Consider the following 20,952-nt stretch of genomic DNA (forward strand, 5'->3'; position numbering starts at 1 on the left):
ATAAGTCATTTTAGAAACTACAAATCTCTCAGTATGGTGATGCAGGTCTTTAGATGTTGTACACCTTGATACAAATGATATACACTACATTTCAAAAGTTTGGGGTCTCTTAGAAATGTCCTTGTTTTTTAAAGAAAATTAAAAAAATTGTCCATTAAAATAACATACATTTGATCAAAAATACAGTGTAGACAAACTTCTTGCAACTATAGGGGGTGCTGTTTCGCATTAGCATAATTTGCTCTACAGATTAAACTGCCTAGTACTCAATTCTTGCTCGTACAATATGCATATTATTATTATTATTGGATAGAAAACACTCTCTAGTTTCTATAGCCGTTGGAATTTGGTCTCTGAGTGGAACAGAACTCATTCTACAGCACTTTTCCTGATATGGAGTCAGATTTCAGACATCTTGGCCACTGATCTGGAGTCAGTTTAAAGGTCACTGTAAATGCTATGGAGAAACAGACACTGCTTACGTCTTACCCTGGGTGTCAGTACGTGATGACGCTTTGAATGGAGTCGATTGCGCAATCAGTGCCTCTATAAATCACCAAATACCAGAAGTAACTTCCTTTGGCTGCCTGCGCCTGGCGCGCGAAGGACATCGGATTCGCCTCCTTCCAAGCTTTAGTTTAGCCAGTAATATTTCTCCGGTCATGTTTTTACTCGTTATAGGTGTTAACAGCATCATAAGGTTGTTAATTTGAACCGTTTTATAGCAATTTATATCCGTTTAGTGCGATTTTGAGGCATTGCTTTGTTGTGCACTTTGAAGTGCCGGGCACGTTTCGGGGTCCTGGTCGAACGTTAGTGGGCATTTCGACAGACAAGAGGACATCTTTCGACCAAAAGAAGATTAGACCCAAGAAAGGATACATTGCCCAAGATTCTGATGGAAGATCACCTCATAGTAAGAAATATTTAAGATGATAAATCGTTGTTCTGTAGAAAAATGTTAAACGCACGTTCCGCCATTTTGTTAGGTGTAGCTTTGCTTGGCGCAACCTGTATTGAAAAGTAAGGATAATTTAAAGAATGTAATTCCGCGATTGTATCAAGAATTAAATTGTCTATCAATCGCTGTCCACCCTATATTTTTTAGTCAAGTTTATGAGTATTTATGTATAAGACTAGATCACTGTCTAATATGGTGCACGACATTTTCTGACCAGCTGGGCTACTTTTGTCATTGTCTAACCATGATTTTGGTGGCTAAATATGCACATTTTCGAACAAACTCTATATGTATGTTGTAATATGATGTTACAGGAGTGTCATCTGAAGAATTCTGAGAAGGTTAGTGAAAAAATGTATATATTTTGGCGATATTTACGTTATCGCTCTCTTTGGTTAGAATCAATGCTCTGGTAATGTTTGCACATGTGGTATGCTAATATAACGATTTATTGTGTTTTCGCTGTAAGACACTTAGAAAATCTGAAATATTGTCTGTATTCACAGGATCTGTGTCTTTCAATTAGTGTATGCTGTGTATTTTTACGAAATGTTTTATGATTAGTAATTAGGTAATACACGTTGCTCTGTGTATTTATTCTAGTCGAGTTGTGATGGTGGGTGCAATTGTAAACTATGATTTATACCTGAAATATGCACATTTTTCTAACAAAACCTATCCTATACCATAAATATGTGATCAGACTGTCATCTGATGAGGTTTTTTCTTGGTTAGTGGCTATCAATATCTTTATTTGGCCGAATTGGTGATAGCTACTGGTGGAGAGAGAAAATGGTGGACAAAGAAAAATGGTGTCTTTTGCTAACGTGGTTAGCTAATAGATTTACATATTTTGTCTTCCCTGTAAAACATTTAAAAAATCTGAAATGGTGGCTTTATTCACAGGATCTGTATCTTTCATTAGGTGTCTTGGACTTGTGATTTAATGATATTTAGATGCTACTATTTAATTGTGACGCTATGCTAGCGATGCTACTCAGTGTGGGGGGGGGGGGGGGTGCTCCCGGACCCGGGGTAGATACTCGTGAAAGGTTTTAATGTTGTAAATGACTACTGTAGATGGAAACGGCTGATTTTTATGGAATATCTACATAGGCATACAGAGGCCCATTATCAGTAACCATCTCTCCTGTGTTCCAACGGCACAGTGTGTTAGCTAATCCAAGTTTATCAATTTAAAAGGCTAATTGATCATTAGAAAACCGTTTTGCAATTATATTAGCACAGCTGAAAACTGTTCCTCTGTCCAGTGTCTGTGTTCTTTTGCCCATCTTAATCTTTAATTTTTATTGGCCAGTCTGAGATATGGCTTTTTCTTTGCAACTCTGCCTAGAAGGCCAGCATCCCGGAGTCACCTCTTCACTGTTGACCTTGAGACTGGTGTTTTGCGGGTACTGTATAATGAAGCTGCCAGTTGAGGACTTGTAAGGCGTCTGTTTCTTCAACTAGACACTTTTACTTGTCCTCTTGCTCAGTTGTGCACCGGGGCCTCCCACTACTCTTTCTTCTCTGGTTAGGGCCAGTTTGCGCTGTTCTTTGAAGGGAGTAGTACACAGCGTTGTACGAGATCTTCAGTTTCTTGGCAATTTCTCGCATGGAATAGCCTTCATTTCTCAGAACAAGAATAGACTGATGAGTTTCAGAAGAAAGGTCTTTGTTTCTGGTCATTTTGAGCCTGTAATTGAACCCACAAATGCTGATGCTCCAGACACTCAACTAGTCTAAAGAAGGATAGTTTATTGCTTCTTTAATCAGAACAACAGTTTTCAGCTGTGCTAGAATAATTGCAAAAGGGTTTTCTAATGATCAATTAGCCTTTTAAAATGATAAACTTGGATTAGCTAACACAACGTGCCATTGGAACACAGGAGTGACGGTTGCTGATAATGGGCCTCTGTACACCTATGTAGATATTCCATAAAAAAATCTGCCGTTTCCAGCTACAAAAGTTATTTACAACATGAACACAGCATTTCTAATCAATTTGATGTTATTTTAATGGACAAAAAAAAAGTTTTTCTTTCAAAAACAAGGACATTTCTAAGTGACCCAAAACTTTTGAACGGTAGTGTAAATATAGGAGTCACCCACTCAAAGGTTCATGATTTATCTTGTGGTTGTGAGCGGGTGCAGCGGAAAGCTTTTCATTGTTGCCTCAATCCTTTAGCCGCAATTATAGTGGCTTGCGAAATTATTCACCCCCCTTGGCATTTTTTCCTATTTTGTTGCCTTACAACCTGGAATTAAAATGGATTTTTGGGGGGTTTGTATCATTTGATTTACACAACATGCCTTCCACTTTGAAGACGCAACATATTTTTTATTGTGAATCAAACAAGAAATAAGACCAAAAAAACTGAAAACTTGAGCGTGCCTTACTATTCACGCCCTTAAAGTCAATACTTTGTAGAGCCACCTTTTGCAGCAATTACAGCTAAAAGTATCTTGGGGTATGTCTCTATATGCTTGGCACATCTAGCCACTGGGATTTTTGCCCATTCTTCAGCTCATTCAAGTTGGATGGGTTCCGCTGGTGTACAGCAATCTTTAAGTCATACCACAGATTCTCAATTGGATTGAGGTCTGTGCTTTGACTAGGCCATTCCAAGACATTTAAATGTTTCCCCTAAACCACTCGGGTGTTGATTTAGCAGTGGGCTTAGGGTCATTGTCCTGCTGGTATGTGAACATCTGTCCCAGTCTCAAATCTCTGGAAGACTGAAACAGGTTTCCCTCAAGAATTTCATTGTATTTAGCGCCATCCATCATTCCTTCAATTCTGACCAGTTTCCCAGTCCTTGCTGATAAAAAACATCCCCACTTCATGATGCTGCAACCACCATGCTTCTCTGTGGGGATGTGGTTCTCATGGTGATGAGAGGTGTTGGGTTTGCGCCAAACATAGCGTTTTCCTTGATGGCCAAAAAGCTACATTTTAGTCTCATCTGATCAGAGTATTTTCTTCAATATTTTTGGGGAGTCTCCCACATGCCTTTTGGAGAACACCAAACATGTTTGCTTATTTTTCTTCTGGCCACTCTTCAGTAAAGCCCAGCTTTGTGGGGTGTACGGCTTAAAGTGGTCCTATGGACAGATACTCCAATCTCCGCTGGGGAGCTTTGCAGCTCCTTCTGGGTTATCGTTGGTCTTTTTGTTGCCTCTCTGATTAATTAATTAATGGATGTTAAAAGTTTTGTATATTTTTTTATAACCCAACCCTGCTCCGTACTTCTCCACAACTTTGTCCCTGAACGGTTTGGAGAGCTCCTTGGTCTTCATAGTGCCGCTTGCTTGGTGGTGCCCCTTGCTTAGTGGTGTTGCAGACTCTGGGGCCTTTCAGAACAGGTGTATATATACCGATATCATGTGACAGATCATGTGACACTTAGATTGCACACAGGTGAAATTTATTTAACTAACTATGTGACTTCTGAAGGTTACTGGTTGCACCAGATCTTATGTATGGGCTTCATAGCAAAGGGGGCGAATACATACGAACGCACCTGTTTTTGTGGGGTTTTTGTATAATTTTTTTAAATAAGTAATTTTTAAATTTTACTTCACCAATTTGGATTATTTTGTGGATATCCATTACATGAAATCCAAATAACAATTCATTTAAATTATAGGATGTAATGCAACAAAATAGGAAAAACTCCACGGGGGGTGAATACTATTGCAAGGCACTGTAGCAGCAGAGAAAGTCCTGTTAATGCTGGTCCTCTTAATGCTGATCCTGTTGATGCTGGTCCTTTTAATGCTGGTCCTGTTGATGCTGATCCTGTTAATGCTGATCCTGTTGATGTTGCACCATTGGAGGAGTGTGTCTTTAAACCTGTAGAATCAGAAGGCTGTTATGAAGCCACACTTGGATTCTATTCATATTTGTTTTCTTCCAGATACTTTGGCTGTGCTTCGTTGGGCGTGTTCTTTGGCCGTGCTTCGCTGGGCGTGTTCTTTGGCTGTGCTTCATTGAGTGTGTTCTTTGGCTGTGCTTCATTGGCGTGTTCTTTGGCCGTGCTTCGCTGGGCGTGTTCTTTGGCTGTGCTTCATTGGTGTGTTCTTTGGCTGTGCTTCATTGAGCGTGTTCTTTGGTTGTGCTTCATTGGCGTGTTCTTTGGCTGTACTTCATTGGGCGTGTTCTTTGTCTTTGGCTGTGCTTCATTGGGCGTGTTCTTTGGCTGTGCTTCATTGGCGTGTTCTTTGGCTGTGCTTCATTGATGTGTTCTTTGGCTGTGCTTCATTGGTGTGTTCTTTGGCTGTGCTTCATTGGGCGTGTCTTTGGCTGTGCTTCATTGGGCGTGTCTTTGGCTGTGCTTCATTGGCGTGTTCTTTGGCTGTGCTTCATTGAGCGTGTTCTTTGGCTGTCCTTCATTGAGCGTGTTCTTTGGCTGTGCTTCATTGAGTGTGTTCTTTGGCTGTGCTTCATTGGGCGTGTTCTTTGGCTGTGCTTCATTGGGCGTGTTCTTTGGCTGTGCTTCATTGAGCTTGTCTGGTTCAATGGAATCAATAAAATAGTCTCAAAAGTGCTAACCTTGCCAGTCTGGCGCTCGAGGCTCAATCAAACCTTCAAAGCATTTGAAAGAAAACAAGCCCTATTTGAGCCCTACATTTCCCTTAATACTTACTCTGTCAATCATCTGCTAGCCGTGGCCCGCTAGCTGTCTAGAGCACACCGAACTGTTAGTTGAAGAAGTCCATCAGCCAATGTTTTTGGGGCTACTATACCTATTTTGTCAATTGGCCTGGACCCTTTTACTACACGGAGCCCTGCTGATCACAACTGATCTGCCGACGAAACCGCACAAAGGGGCTACAACTGACTTCTACCTTCGCGACGTCCCTCTAAGGCCCTTCTGCTAGCCTGCTAGCCCCGGCCCGCTAGCTGTCTGAATCGCCGTGTCTCCAGCTCGCCCAGCTACTCACTGGACCCAATGATCACTCGGCTACGCATGCCTCTCCCTAATGTCAATGTGCCTTGTCCATTGCTGTTTTGGATAGTAATTATTGCCTTATTTCATTGTAGAGCCTCTAGCCCTGCTCAATACGCCTTAGCTAACCCTTCAGTTCCACCTCCCACACATGCGGTGACCTCACCTGGTTTAAATTATGTTTCTAGAGACAATATCTCTCTCATTTTCACTCAATGCAAAGGTTTACCTCCACTGTATTCACATCCTACCATACCTTTGTCTGTACATTATGACTTGAATCTATTCTACCATGCCCAGAAACCTGCTCCTTTTACTCTCTGTTCCAAACGTAATAGATGTCAATTCTTATAGTCTTTAGCCGTACCCTTATCCAACTCCTCCTCTGTTCCTCTGGTGATGTACAGGTTATTCCAGGCCCTGCAGTGCCTAGCTCCACTCCCATTCCCCAGGCGCACTCTTTTGCTGACTTCTGTAACCGTAAAAGCCTTGGTTTCATGCATGTTAACATTAGAAGCCTCCTCCCTAAGTTTGTTTTATTTACTGCTTTAGCACACTCTGCCAACCCGGATGTCCTAGCCGTGTCTGAATCCTGGCTCAGGAAGACCACCAAAAACCCTGAAATTTCCATCCCTAACTATAACATTTTCCGACAAAATAGAACTGCCAAAGGGGGCGGAGTTGCAATCTACTGCAGAGATAGCCTGCAGAGTTCTGTCTTACTATCCAGGCCTGTGCCCAAACAATTTGAGTTTCTACTTTTAAAAATCCACCTTTCCAGAAACAAGTCTCTCACTGTTGCCACTTGCTATAGACCACCTTCTGCCACCAGCTGTGCCCTGGACACCATATGTGAATTGATTGCCCCCCATCTATCTTCAGAGCTCGTGCTGTTAGGTGACCAAAACTGAGACATGCTTAAAACCTCATTGGGATAGGCGTGCAGCTAGCGGGACACCTCGACAACATCCGGTGAAATTGCAGAGCGCCAAATTCAAACTAAAGTACTATAAATATTCAACTTTCATAAAATCACAAGTGCAAAACATCAAAATAAAGTTGAACTTGTTGGTAATCCAGCCACCATGTCAGATTTCAAAAAGGCTTTACGGCGAAAGCAAACCATGCGATTATCTGAGGACAGCACCCCGCATACCAACACATGAAAAACATATTTCAATCAGGCAGGTGCGACACGAAAGTCAGAAATAGCGATATAAACAATGCCTTACCTTTGATGATCTTCTTCTGTTGACACTCCAAAAGGTCCCAGTTACATCACAAATGGTCCTTTTGTTCGATAATGTCCTTCTTTATATCCATAAAAACTCAGTTTAGCTGGGGCGCTTCAGTCAATAATCCACTGAGTTTCCGTCCATCAAAATGCATACAAAATGAATCCCAAACGATACTAAATAAACTTTTCCAAACAAGTCAAAAAACGTCTATAATCAAACCTTAAGTATCCTAATACGCAAATAAACAATAACATTTAAGACGGCGAAAAGTATGTTTATTTTCCGGAGATAAATGAGAAAGAACGCGCTTTCCACAACGCGCTTGGAAACATTACAGCCAAAATTAGAGCCACCTAGAAAAGGCTTATAATTATAATAGTAGCCATTGAAAACAGTGGTAAGCTGAATTTCTTTTGAGGGGGATAGTTTGTCCTCGAGGTTTCGCCTGCCATATCAGTTCTGTTAGACTCACATACATAATTTTAACAGTTTTAGAAACTTTAGAGTGTTTTCTATCTAAATCTGCCAATTATATGCATATCCTAGCTTCCGGGCCTGAGAAACAGGCAGTCTAGCCTGTTCAACCTCTGTTTCGTATCTTCTGAGATCCCCAAAGTTTGGAAAGCTGCCGCGGTCATCCCCCTCTTCAAAAGGGGAGACACACTACACCCAAACTGCTACGGACCTATATCCATCCTACCCTGCCTTTCTATGGTTTTCGAAGTTAACCTGTCTAGGATCAGCGTGGCGCTAGCGGCACCCCCCCCCCCCCCCACTGAAAAACCAGTGCCGCGAAATTCAAAAAAAATATTTTTTTAAAATATTTAACTTTCACACATTAAAGTCCAATACAGCTAATGAAAGACACAGATCTTGTGAATCCAGTCAACATTTCCGATTTTTAAAATGTTTTACAGGGAAGACACAATATGTAAAGATGTACATCTATTACCTAAAAACACATTAGCATAATCCACCATCTTTTATTTGTCCACCAACACCAGTAGCCATCACCAATTCGGCTAAACTAAGATATTTATAGCCCCTAACCAACAAAAAAACTCATCAGATGACAGTCTGATAACATATTTATGGTATGGGATAGGTTTTGTTAGAAAAAAGTGCATATTTCAGGTAGATATCATAGTTTACAATTGCACCCACCGTCACAAATGGAATAGAAAAACTACTTAGAGCAACGTGTTTACCTACTTACTAATCATCAAACATTTCGTAAAAATACACAGCATACACGAATCGAAAGACACAGATCCTGTGAATACAGACAATATTTCAGATTTTCTAAGTGTCTTACAGCGAAAACACAATAAATCGTTATATTAGCTTAGCACATAGCAATTAGCAGCCCAGCATTGATTCTAGCCAAAGTGAGCGATAAAAGTCAACATCGCCAAAAGATATTAATTTTTTCACTAACCTTCTCAGAATTCTTCCGATGACACTCCTGTAACATCATATTACACATTCCATATAGAGTTTGATCGCAAATGTTTATATTTAGCCACCAAAATCATGGTTAGACAATGTGAAATGTAGACAAGCTGGTAAAGAAAAAGTCCTTGCGCCACTTAGACAGTGATCTACTCTTATACATAAATACTCATAAACGTGACTAAAAAATATAGGGTGGACAGGGATTGATAGACAATTTAATTCTTAATACAATTGCGTTATTACATTTTTTAATTTATCCTTACTTTTCAATACAGTTTGCGCCTAGCGAAGCTACGTCATAAAACATGGCGTTCTAAGCCACTAAAATGTTTCGACAGAAACACGATTTATCATAATAAAAATGTCCTACCTTGAGCTGTTCTTCCATCAGTATCTTGGGCAAAGGATCCTTTCTTGGGAGAAATCGTCTTTTGGTGGAAAGCTGTCCTCTTGCCATGTGGAAATGTCAACTGCGTTCGGGATGAACTGAAAAGCGTGCCCAACTTTTCACATCGTTGCAAAAATAAATGTCCCAAAATCGCACTAAACGGATATAAATTGCTATAAAACGCTTTAAATTAACTACCTTATGATGTTTTTAACTCCTATAACGAGTGAAAAGATGACCGGAGAAATATAACAGGCTAAACTAACGCTTGGAACAGGAGCGGGTCGGTGACCAGCACGCGCGTTACGCACCAAGGAAAGAATGACTAGCTTCAGGGTTTTTTCATTTGTAGGGCCTGTGAACGCGCAATCGACCCCATTGGAATCGTCATCACGTAAAGGCATCCAGGGGAAGACGTAAGAAGTGTCCGTATAGTCATAGCAATATCAGTGCCGTTTTAACTGACTTCAGAAGAGTGGCCAACATTTCTGAAATCTGAATCCATGTCAGGGAAATTGCTGTAGAATGGGCTCTGTTCCACTTAGAGACAAAATTTCAACTCCTATAGAAACTATAGACTGTTTTCTATCCAATAATAATAATAATATGCATATTGTACGATCAAGGATTTTGTGGGAAGCCGTTTCAAAAATTAGCCAAATTAGCATAAATAGTCTAAACAGCGCCCCCATCCCCAACAGGTTAACAATCAGATCACCAAACATTTCGAATCCCACCGTAGAGATCTCCGCTATGCAATCTGGTTTCCGAGCTGGTCATGGGTGCACCTCAGCCACGCTCAAGGTCCTAAACGATATCATACCTGCCATCGATAAGAGATACTGTGAAGCTGTATTCATCGACCTGGCCAAGGCTTTCGACTCTGTCAATCACCACATTCTTATCGGCAGACTCAACAGCCTTGGTTTCTCAAATGACTGCCTTGCCTGGTTCACCAACTACTTCTCAGACAGAGTTCAGTGTGTCAAATCGGAGGGCCTGTTGTCCGGACCTCTGGCAGTCTCTATGGGGGTGCCACGGGGTTCAATTCTCGGGCCGACTCTTTTTCCTGTAGACATCAATGATGTCGCTACTGCTGCTGGTGATTCTCTGATACACCTCTACGCAGACAACACCATTTTGTATACTTCTGGCCCTTTGGACACTGTTAACTAACCTCCAGACGAGCTTCAATGCCATACAACTCTCCTTCCGTGGCCTCCAACTGCTCTTAAGTGCAAGTAAAACTAAATGCATCACTACTCTGGACGGTTCTGACTTAGAATATGTGGACAACTACAAATACCTAGGTGTCTGGTTAGACTTTAAACTCTCCTTCCAGACTCACATTAAGCATCTCCAATCCAAAATTTAGAATCGGCTTCATATTTTGCAACAAAGCCTCCTTCACTCATGCTGCCAAACATACCCTCATAAAACTGGCTATCCTACAGATCCTTTACTTTGGCGATGTCATTTACAAAAGAGCCTCCAACTCTCTACTCAGAAAATTGGATGCAGTCTATCACAGTGCTATCCATTTTGTCACCAAAGCCCCATATACTACCCAGCACTGCAACCTGTACTCTCTCGTTGGCTGGCCCTCGCTTCAGATTCGTCTACAAACTCACTGGCTCCAGGTTATCAACAAGTCTTTGCTAGGTAAAGCCCGCCTTATCTCAGCTCACTGGTCACCATAGCAGCACCCACCCGTAGCACACGCTCCAGCAGATATATTTCACTGGTCACCCCCAAAGCCAATTCCTACTTTGGTCGCCTTTCCTTTCAGTTCTCTGCTGCCAATGACTGGAATGAACTGCAAAATTTGATGAAGCTGGAGGCTCATATCTCCTCACTAACTTTAAGCACCAGCTGTCAGAGCAGCTCACAGATCACTGTACATAGCCCATCTGGAAATAGCCCATCCAACTACCTCATCCACCATACTGTTATTTATTTTATTTATTTAGCTCCTTTGCACCCCAGTATCTCTACTTGCACACTCATCTTCTGCACATCTATCACTCCAGTGTTTAATTGCTATATTGTAATTATTTTGCCACTATGGCCTATTTATTGCCTTACCTCCCTTATCCTACCTCATTTGCACATGCTGTATATAGACTTTTTCTATTGTATTATTGACTGCATGTTTGTTTATTCCATGTGTAACTCTGTGTTGTTGTTTGTGTCACACTGCTTTGCTTTATCTTGGCCAGGTCGCAATTGTAAATGAGAACTTGTTCTCAACTAGACTACCTGGTTAAATAAAATAAAAATTGAAACTATTTTGGGTGCCCTTCCACATGGCTGGTTTTAGAGCTCCTAAATGTCCCAAAGATACCAGTCAACTCCATTTGGGCCAAACCACCTAACCTTTAACTCAGACTCTGTGGCTTGGGGAAGCTGTTCTTTTCCCCTTAACTCGCTCTGTGTTTGTGGTCTCTCTCTCTCTCTCTCTCACTCACTCACTCACTCACTCACTCACTCACTCACTCACACACACACACACACACACACACACACACACACACACACACACACACACACACACACACACACACACACACACATACACACACACACACACACACACACACACACACACACGTCCCTGTATTACACATCACCCTTACCATAGCAGTAAGGCAGCTTCTTAATATATAACTAAGTGTCGATCAATGGAAACGTAATCTGTTACATCATTACAGTAACCTTTAGAAGGCTTTTTGTGATGGATGTTCGGTTGAGCCCTAGAGACAGGACACACAGCAATTAGATGTTCGGTTGAGCCCTAGGGACAGGACACACAGAGATGAGATGTTTTATTGAGCCCTAGGGAAAGGACACACAGCAATTAGATGTTTGATTGAGCCCTAGGGACAGGACACACAGAGATGAGATGTTTTATTGAGCCCTAGGGACAGGACACACAGAGATGAGATGTTTTATTGAGCCCTAGGGAGAGGACACACAGCAATTAGATGTTTGATTGAGCCCTAGGGAGAGGACACACAGAGATTAGATGTTTTATTGATCCCTAGGGACAGGACACACAGCAATTAGATGTTTGATTGAGCCCTAGGGACAGGACACACAGAGATGAGATGTTTTATTGAGCCCTAGGGACAGGACACACAGCAATTAGATGTTTGATTGAGCCCTAGAGAGAGGACACACAGCAATTAGATGTTCAGTTGAGCCCTAGGGACAGGACACACAGAGATGAGATGTTTTATTGAGCCCCAGGGACAGGACATACAGAGATGAGATGTTTTATTGAGCTCTAGGGACAGGACACACAGCAATTAGATGTTTGATTGAGCCCTAGAGAGAGGACACACAGCAATTAGATGTTCAGTTGAGCCCTAGGGAGAGGACACACAGAGATTAGATGTTTTATTGAGCCCCAGGGACAGGACACACAGAGATTAGATGTTTTATTGAGCACTAGGGAAAGGACACACAGAGATGAGATGTTTTATTGATCCCTAGGGACAGGACACACAGAGATGAGATGTTTTATTGAGCCCTAGGGAAAGGACACACAGAGATGAGATGTTTTATTGAGCCTAGGGAGAGGACACACAGAGATGAGATGTTTTATTGAGCCCCAGGGACAGGACACACAGAGATGAGATGTTTTATTGAGCCCTAGGGAGAGGACACACAGAGATGAGATGTTTTATTGAGCCCTAGGGACAGGACACACAGAGATGAGATGTTTTATTGAGCCCTAGGGAGAGGACACACAGAGATTGGATGTTTTATTGAGCCCTAGGGACAGGACACACAGAGATGAGATGTTTTATTTAGCCCTAGGGAAAGGACACACAAAGATGAAATGTTTTATTGAGCCCTAGCGAGAGGACACACAGAGATGAGATGTTTTATTGAGCCCTAGGGAGAGGACACACAGAGATGAGATGTTTTATTGAGCCCTAGGGGCAGGACACACAGAGATTAGATGTTTTATTGAGCCCTAGGGACAGGACACACAGAGATGAGATGTTTTATTGAGCCCTAGGGAGAGGACACACAGAGATGAGATGTTTTATTGAGCCCTAGGGGCAGGACACACAGAGATGATATGTTTTATTGAGCCCTAGGGACAGGACACACAGAGATTAGATGTTTTATTGAGCCCTAGGGAGAGGACACACAGAGATGAGATGTTTTATTGAGCCCTAGGGGCAGGACACACAGAGATTAGATGTTTTATTGAGCCCTAGGGACAGGACACACAGAGATGAGATGTTTTATTGAGCCTTAGGGGCAGGACACACAGAGATTAGATGTTTTATTGAGCCCTAGGGACAGGACACACAGAGATTAGATGTTTTATTGAGCCCTAGGGACAGGACACACAGAGATTAGATGTTTTATTGAGCCCCAGGGACAGGACACACAGAGATTAGATGTTTTATTGAGCCCCAGGGACAGGATACACAGAGATTAGATGTTTTATTGAGCCCCAGGGACAGGACACACAGAGATTAGATGTTTTATTGAGCCCTAGGGACAGGACACACAGAGATTAGATGTTTTATTGAGCCCCAGGGACAGGACACACAGAGATTAGATGTTTTATTGAGCCCCAGGGACAGGATACACAGAGATTAGATGTTTTATTGAGCCCCAGGGACAGGACACACAGAGATTAGATGTTTTATTGAGCCGTAGGGACAGGACACACAGAGATTAGATGTTTTATTGAGCCCCAGGGACAGGACACACAGAGATTAGATGTTTTATTGAGCCCCAGGGACAGGACACACAGAGATTAGATGTTTTATTGAGCCCCAGGGACAGGACACACAGAGATTAGATGTTTTATTGAGCCCCAGGGACAGGACACACAGAGATTAGATGTTTTATTGAGCCCCAGGGACAGGACACACAGAGATTAGATGTTTTATTGAGCCCCAGGGACAGGACACACAGAGATTAGATGTTTTATTGAGCCCCAGGGACAGGACACACAGAGATGAGATGTTTTATTGAGCCTTAGGGGCAGGACACACAGAGATTAGATGTTTTATTGAGCCGTAGGGACAGGACACACAGAGATTAGATGTTTTATTGAGCCCTAGGGACAGGACACACAGAGATTAGATGTTTTATTGAGCCCCAGGGACAGGACACACAGAGATTAGATGTTTTATTGAGCCCCAGGGACAGGATACACAGAGATTAGATGTTTTATTGAGCCCCAGGGACAGGACACACAGAGATTAGATGTTTTATTGAGCCCCAGGGACAGGACACACAGAGATGAGATGTTTTATTGAGCCCCAGGGACAGGACACACAGAGATTAGATGTTTTATTGAGCCCCAGGGACAGGACACACAGAGATGAGATGTTTTATTGAGCCCCAGGGACAGGACACACAGAGATTAGATGTTTTATTGAGCCCCAGGGACAGGACACACAGAGATTAGATGTTTTATTGAGCCCCAGGGACAGGACACACAGAGATTAGATGTTTTATTGAGCCCCAGGGACAGGACACACAGAGATTAGATGTTTTATTGAGCCCCAGGGACAGGACACACAGAGATTAGATGTTTTATTGAGCCCCAGGGACAGGACACACAGAGATTAGATGTTTTATTGAGCCCCAGGGACAGGACACACAGAGATTAGATGTTTTATTGAGCCCCAGGGACAGGATACACAGAGATTAGATGTTTTATTGAGCCCCAGGGACAGGACACACAGAGATTAGATGTTTTATTGAGCCCCAGGGACAGGATACACAGAGATTAGATGTTTTATTGAGCCCCAGGGACAGGATACACAGAGATTAGATGTTTTATTGAGCCCCAGGGACAGGACACACAGAGATTAGATGTTTTATTGAGCCCCAGGGACAGGATACACAGAGATTAGATGTTTTATTGAGCCCCAGGGACAGGATACACAGCAATTAAAGGAATAAAATCAGATTCCTTGTTGATTGCACTCTCTTCTGTTCTTACAGTACACACACTAATTAATTCTGTACATCCATGCAAAAACACACACAAATTATATAAACTACACAGACAGATATAAAACAAACAGAGATCAACAGAGACATTCACGCATCTGTGACATCTACTGTGCCTGCAGTTCAATCTGGGAAGATTAACAGTCCAAATCAACTCACAATCTGGAAGCAATATCTCTCATTCCCAAAACAATACTTTGAAAATGAAAGCATGTGTTGTACAAACAGACAGACAGACAGACAGACAGACAGACAGACAGACAGACAGACAGACAGACAGACAGACAGACAGACAGACAGACAGACAGACATGCACAGTGTGACTAGCAGTGCTATGAACAAAAAGAGAGGTTGAGAAGGAAGGTTATGGATGGGTGTGTATTGAACCGTAATCATACGTTTACAAAACAGTTCCTCGCCGCGTATTGTCTCTTCTCATGTTTGGAGACATCTCCTGTCTGTTTGTGTAGTGTTTCATTGTAACTGTGAGTCAAGCAGCTCGGCACGCAGGACGAGAAAACCCAGACAGGGTTCATCTATTGTCTGCCCAGAATAGAACAAAGACCGCAAAAAACTCCAAGTGCACATTATTGGCCACAAGTGAAATCAGTCCTTCCAGACCTCCCTCCTCCTCCTTCTTTATCCCCCTCCTCTCCCACCCCCCCAAACCTCCCCCATGTTCCCCTGCTGTAACCTATTACTCACTGCTCAAAGATCAGGGATTCGGGAGAACAAGTCAAAGTAAAATGGCAACCTATGGCACCCTATTCCCTATAGAATGCACTACTTTTGACCAGAGCTCTGTTGAAAAGTAGCGCACCATACAGGAAATAGGGTGCCATTTGGGACGTATACAAACTCTCAGTCAGACCAAGTGCAAAATGGCGTGATTGAGGTTCTGGGATCGGGGGAGTAGTGGGGACACGGAGGGTAGGACATGACTAGAATTTTTCATCCAAGAACAAAACATGAAATTAGTTATAAAGGAACAATTTTGGCAGAAGGACATCTGTGTGTAATGCAGGAAATAAGAATCATATTTTTAGACTGAGCACACTGCCCTTTCTCTAACACACTAGTTAGAAAGGAACTATTTTGGCACAACAACATGTATGCTGTCAGTCCATCTAATGAACACAACTTGAACAAGGAATGACACTCATATTTCAGCACATGAGAGAGCACAGAAAACAGACAGCTCTTTCACTCTTTGAAGACTAGAAGTCATTGAGTTTGAATGCACCTTTGTATTGTGATGTCATGACTAATAACCTCTAGATTCGACACATTAATACTACCTTCTGAACTAGGACCAGAACTAGGACCAGAACTAACTATCGTCAGGGCTGTCTGTGTGTGTAGTGCAAACCATTTCAACAAGAGAATAACACTCATATTCCACCACGAAGCAGCTCACAGAACATACTGCACTATGCTCTTCCATTCTTTGAGGACCAAAATCAGTTGACCTATGCACCGAGTTGACTTCAATTTTACAGATGTCATCTAGATGTTGACACTTTTAAGACATTATCACTACCATCCACATGACCTCTCAGAAAAGCAAACCCTAACCCAGAACATTCAATTGGCTACCCTAATAGAACAGAGAGAGATAGACGTCTTTCAGTTCTATGCCAATGTCGGTTACAGTCATAGCGCCACTACTGTAGCCTACAGCGTTACCACATCACCGTGGCCCTCTAGTGGTTAATATACCACACTACACCTCCCTTCCTAGTCCCATTCCACTCCGGGGTGAAGTTTCCCCTAAGAATAGATCTAGGATCAGCTTCCCCTTCCCCAATCCTTACATTAACCATTAACTGACTCAATATCAGCATCTAGGGGTAACTTCACCCTACACCATCAAATTGCACTAACTGTACATGTGCTTTCTGTGCTCTACTCTGCTGCCTACCAGTGCTGAGTTAGAACAATGTTCAGATCACAGGAGGCTGCTGAGGGGAGGACGACTCATAGTAATGGCCAGAACAGAGCTAATGAAATGGAATCAAACCCATGGAAACCATGTTTGATGTATTTGATAGTATTCGGCTCCAGCCATGACCACGAGCTCGTCCTCTCCAATGAAAGTGCCCCCAACCTCCTGTGGTTCAGATGGCGGTACAGTACAGAGACTTCTCTAGCAGCTAGTTAATACTCTAACAGCTAGTTAACACATACTGATATTTGTCATTGTCATATTCCCCACCATTAAGGGGAGATAGAGCCCAGATACTCATGGTGATGAGCCGTGGCTAAACATATTAATGAGGCTGATAGATGGGGTTATAGAACAGTTCAATGAGCTCTGGTTGATAGATGGGGTTATAGAAAAGTTCAATGAGCTCTGGCTGATAGATGGGGTTATAGAACAGTGCAATGAGCTCTGGCTGATAGATGGGGTTATAGAACAGTTCAATAAGCTCTGGCTGATAGATGGGGTTATAGAACAGTTCAATGAGCTCTGGCTGGTAGATGTGGATATAAAACAGTTCAATGAGCTCTGGCTGGTAGATGGGGTTATAGAACAGTTCAATGAGCTCTGGCTGATAGATGGGGTTATAGAACAGTTTAATGAGCTCTGGCTGATAGATGGAGTTATAGAACAGTTCAATGAGCTCTGGCTGATAGATGGGGTTATAGAACAGTTCAATGAGCTCTGGCTGATAGATGGAGTTATAGAACAGTTCAATAAGCTCTGGCTGATCGATGGGGTTATAGAACAGTTCAATGAGCTCTGGCTGATAGATGGGGTTATAGAACAGTTCAATGAGCTCTGGCTGGTAGATGGGGTTATAGAACAGTTCAATGAGCTCTGGCTGATAGATGGGGTTATAGAACAGTTCAATGAGCTCTGGCTGATAGATAGGGTTATAGAACAGTTCAATGAGCTCTGGTTGATAGATGGGGTTATAGAACAGTTCAATAAGCTCTGGCTGATAGATGGGGTTATAGAACAGTTCAATGAGCTCTGGCTGATAGATGGGGTTATAGAACAGTTCAATGAGCTCTGGCTGGTAGATGGAGTATAGAACAGTTCAATGAGCTCTGGCTGATAGATGGGGTTATAGAACAGTTCAATGAGCTCTGGCTGATAGATGGGGATATAGAACAGTTCAATGAGCTCTGGCTGATAGATGGGGATATAGAACAGTTCAATGAGCTCTGGCTGATAGATGTGGATATAGAACAGTTCAATGAGCTCTGGCTGATAGATGGGGATATAGAACAGTTCAATGAGCTCTGGCTGATAGATGTGGATATAGAACAGTTCAATAAGCTCTGGCTGGTAGATGGGGATATAGAACAGTTCAATGAGCTCTGGCTGATAGATGGGGATATAGAACAGTTCAATGAGCTCTGGCTGATAGATGGGGTTATAGAACAGTTCAATAAACTCTGGCTGGTAGATGGGGTTATAGAACAGTTCAATGAGCTCTGGCTGATAGATGGGGTTATAGAACAGTTCAATAAGCTCTGGCTGGTAGATGGGGTTATAGAACAGTTCAATGAGCTCTGGCTGATAGATGGGGATATAGAACAGTTCAATGAGCTCTGGCTGATAGATGTGGATATAGAACAGTTCAATAAGCTCTGGCTGGTAGATGGGGTTATAGAACAGTTCAATGAGCTCTGGCTGATAGATGTGGATATAGAACAGTTCAATGAGCTCTGGCTGGTAGATGGGGTTATAGAACAGTTCAATAAGCGCTGGCTGGTAGATGGGGTTATAGAACAGTTCAATGAGCTCTGGCTGATAGATGTGGATATAGAACAGTTCAATGAGCTCTGGCTGGTAGATGGGGTTATAGAACAGTTCAATAAGCTCTGGCTGATAGATGGGGTTATAGAACAGTTCAATAAGCTCTGGCTGGTAGATGGAGTTATAGAACAGTTCAATAAGCTCTGGCTGATAGATGTGGATATAGAACAGTTCAATAAGCTCTGGCTGGTAGATGTGGATATAGAACAATTCAATAAGCTCTGGCTGGTAGATGTGGATATAATACAGTTCAATAAGCTCTGGCTGATAGATGTGGATATAGAAGAGTTCAATAAGCTCTGGCTGGTAGATGGGGTTATAGAACAGTTCAATAAGCTCTGGCTGATAGATGGGGTTATAGAACAGTTCAATAAGCTCTGGCTGGTAGATGGAGTTATAGAACAGTTCAATAAGCTCTGGCTGATAGATGTGGATATAGAACAGTTCAATAAGCTCTGGCTGGTAGATGTGGATATAGAACAATTCAATAAGCTCTGGCTGGTAGATGTGGATATAATACAGTTCAATAAGCTCTGGCTGATAGATGTGGATATAGAAGAGTTCAATAAGCTCTGGCTGGTAGATGGGGTTATAGAACAGTTCAATAAGCTCTGGCTGATAGATGTGGATATAGAACAGTTCAATAAGCTCTGGCTGGTAGATGTGGATATAGAACAGTTCAATAAGCTCTGGCTGGTAGATGTGGATATAGAACAGTTCAATAAGCTCTGGCTGATAGATGTGGATATAGAAGAGTTCAATAAGCTCTGGCTGGTAGATGGGGTTATAGAACAGTTCAATGACCTCTGGCTGATAGATGGGGATATAGAACAGTTCAATAAGCTCTGGCTGATAGATGTGGATATAGAACAGTTCAATAAGCTCTGGCTGATAGATGGAGTTATAGAACAGTTCAGCATGGTGTATACGCTTTTGTTAGTGTTGGGGTGATGTCATCCTGGACTAAAGACTGATGCTTTGTGTGTGTGTGTGTGTGTGTGTGTGTGTGTGTGTGTGTGTGTGTGTGTGTGTGTGTGTGTGTGTGTGTGTGTGTGTGTGTGTGTGTGTGTGTGTGTGTGTGTGTGTGTGTGTGTGAATGATGGACTGAATGCATTTTTATTTTGTGTCTTGACCCATCCCTCACGGGATAGTTAGACACCATTTTCTTTAAGTCAATTAAAGAAAACTTGTGTGTGTAGGTACCAAACACAAAACTATCCTGGAGGCTCGCAGTGGGCTGGGTCCTATCAAGGCGTACCCTCGGCTGGGCCTCAAACACCCGGGGGAGCTGGGAGGGGGACCACTGGACCCCAACACTGAGGAACGCACCTTCCACTGTGAGATCTGCAACATTCGGGTCAACTCTGAACTTCAACTCAAACAGGTGAGCGAGGTGGGGGCCACTTACAGTAGACCCCTTTATCCAGATGACTTATCATTTCCACACTAGGCCCCTAAAGACCCCTAGAGGTGACTTCTCATTTCCACACTAGGCCCCTAAAGACCCCTAGAGGTGATGTCTCATTTCCACACTAGGCCCCTAAAGACCACTAGAGGTGATGTCTCATTTCCACACTAGGCCCCTAAAGACCCCTAGAGGTGACATCTCATTTCCACTACTAGGCCCCTAAAGACCCCTAGAGGTGACTACTATTCCAAATCAACCGCCAGCACGTGCTCCTTACGCAGTAACTGAGATGATTGGATAGATGTAAGACATATGGTGCAGCCGCAGTCGCCATGTGACTGTGTCGGTCCTGGATCGTCTGCCGTCTAACCCTGTATATCCCTCTCCCTCCCTGCAGCACATATCTAGTCGAAGGCACCGGGACGGAGTGGCAGGGAAACCTAACCCTCTACTCAGCCGACACAAGAAGCACAGGGTAGCTGACCTCACGGTAACCTTTCACTTCTGATCACTTACCTGACCTCTACTGGGCCAAGGCTAGTTTAACCAATGATTATCCCTTGCCAGGGCTAGCTCAAATTAACTAGTTTATCCACTGATAGTGAGGAAGCTATTTTCTGAGTAATCAATAGGTAGATGCATTACTAATGCCCTGAAGTTCCATTTTGGGATGTGCTGGACATACAGTCTAACCAGATGCCTCTGTGTTATGACAGATCAAAGAGGTACAAACTGAAATGTTATTTCTATATTTGTTTTGCGCTACATGTGTTCACCGTCTGCCACT

The 20,952-nt window shown here is 42.7% G+C and overlaps 1 protein-coding gene across 8 annotated transcripts in view; it reads left to right on the top strand.

The window, feature by feature from the left end:
• LOC129829661 (zinc finger protein 385A-like) overlaps nt 1-20,952 on the top strand; it is a 239,581-nt gene that overhangs the window by 208,215 nt on the left and 10,414 nt on the right. For all 8 annotated transcript variants that reach the window (XR_008755426.1, XR_008755427.1, XM_055891504.1 and 5 more), the window contains 2 exons: nt 19,957-20,141; nt 20,563-20,655. Coding sequence is in view for 6 of the 8 variants with exons in the window: in XM_055891504.1 (XP_055747479.1) it covers nt 19,957-20,141; nt 20,563-20,655 (278 nt within the window). In the remaining 2 variants the exon portion in view is untranslated. The remainder of the gene's footprint in view (nt 1-19,956; nt 20,142-20,562; nt 20,656-20,952) is intronic.

This window comes from Salvelinus fontinalis, chromosome 31 (genome assembly GCF_029448725.1).
Source record: "Salvelinus fontinalis isolate EN_2023a chromosome 31, ASM2944872v1, whole genome shotgun sequence".
Classification (NCBI taxonomy): Eukaryota; Metazoa; Chordata; class Actinopteri; order Salmoniformes; family Salmonidae; genus Salvelinus; species Salvelinus fontinalis.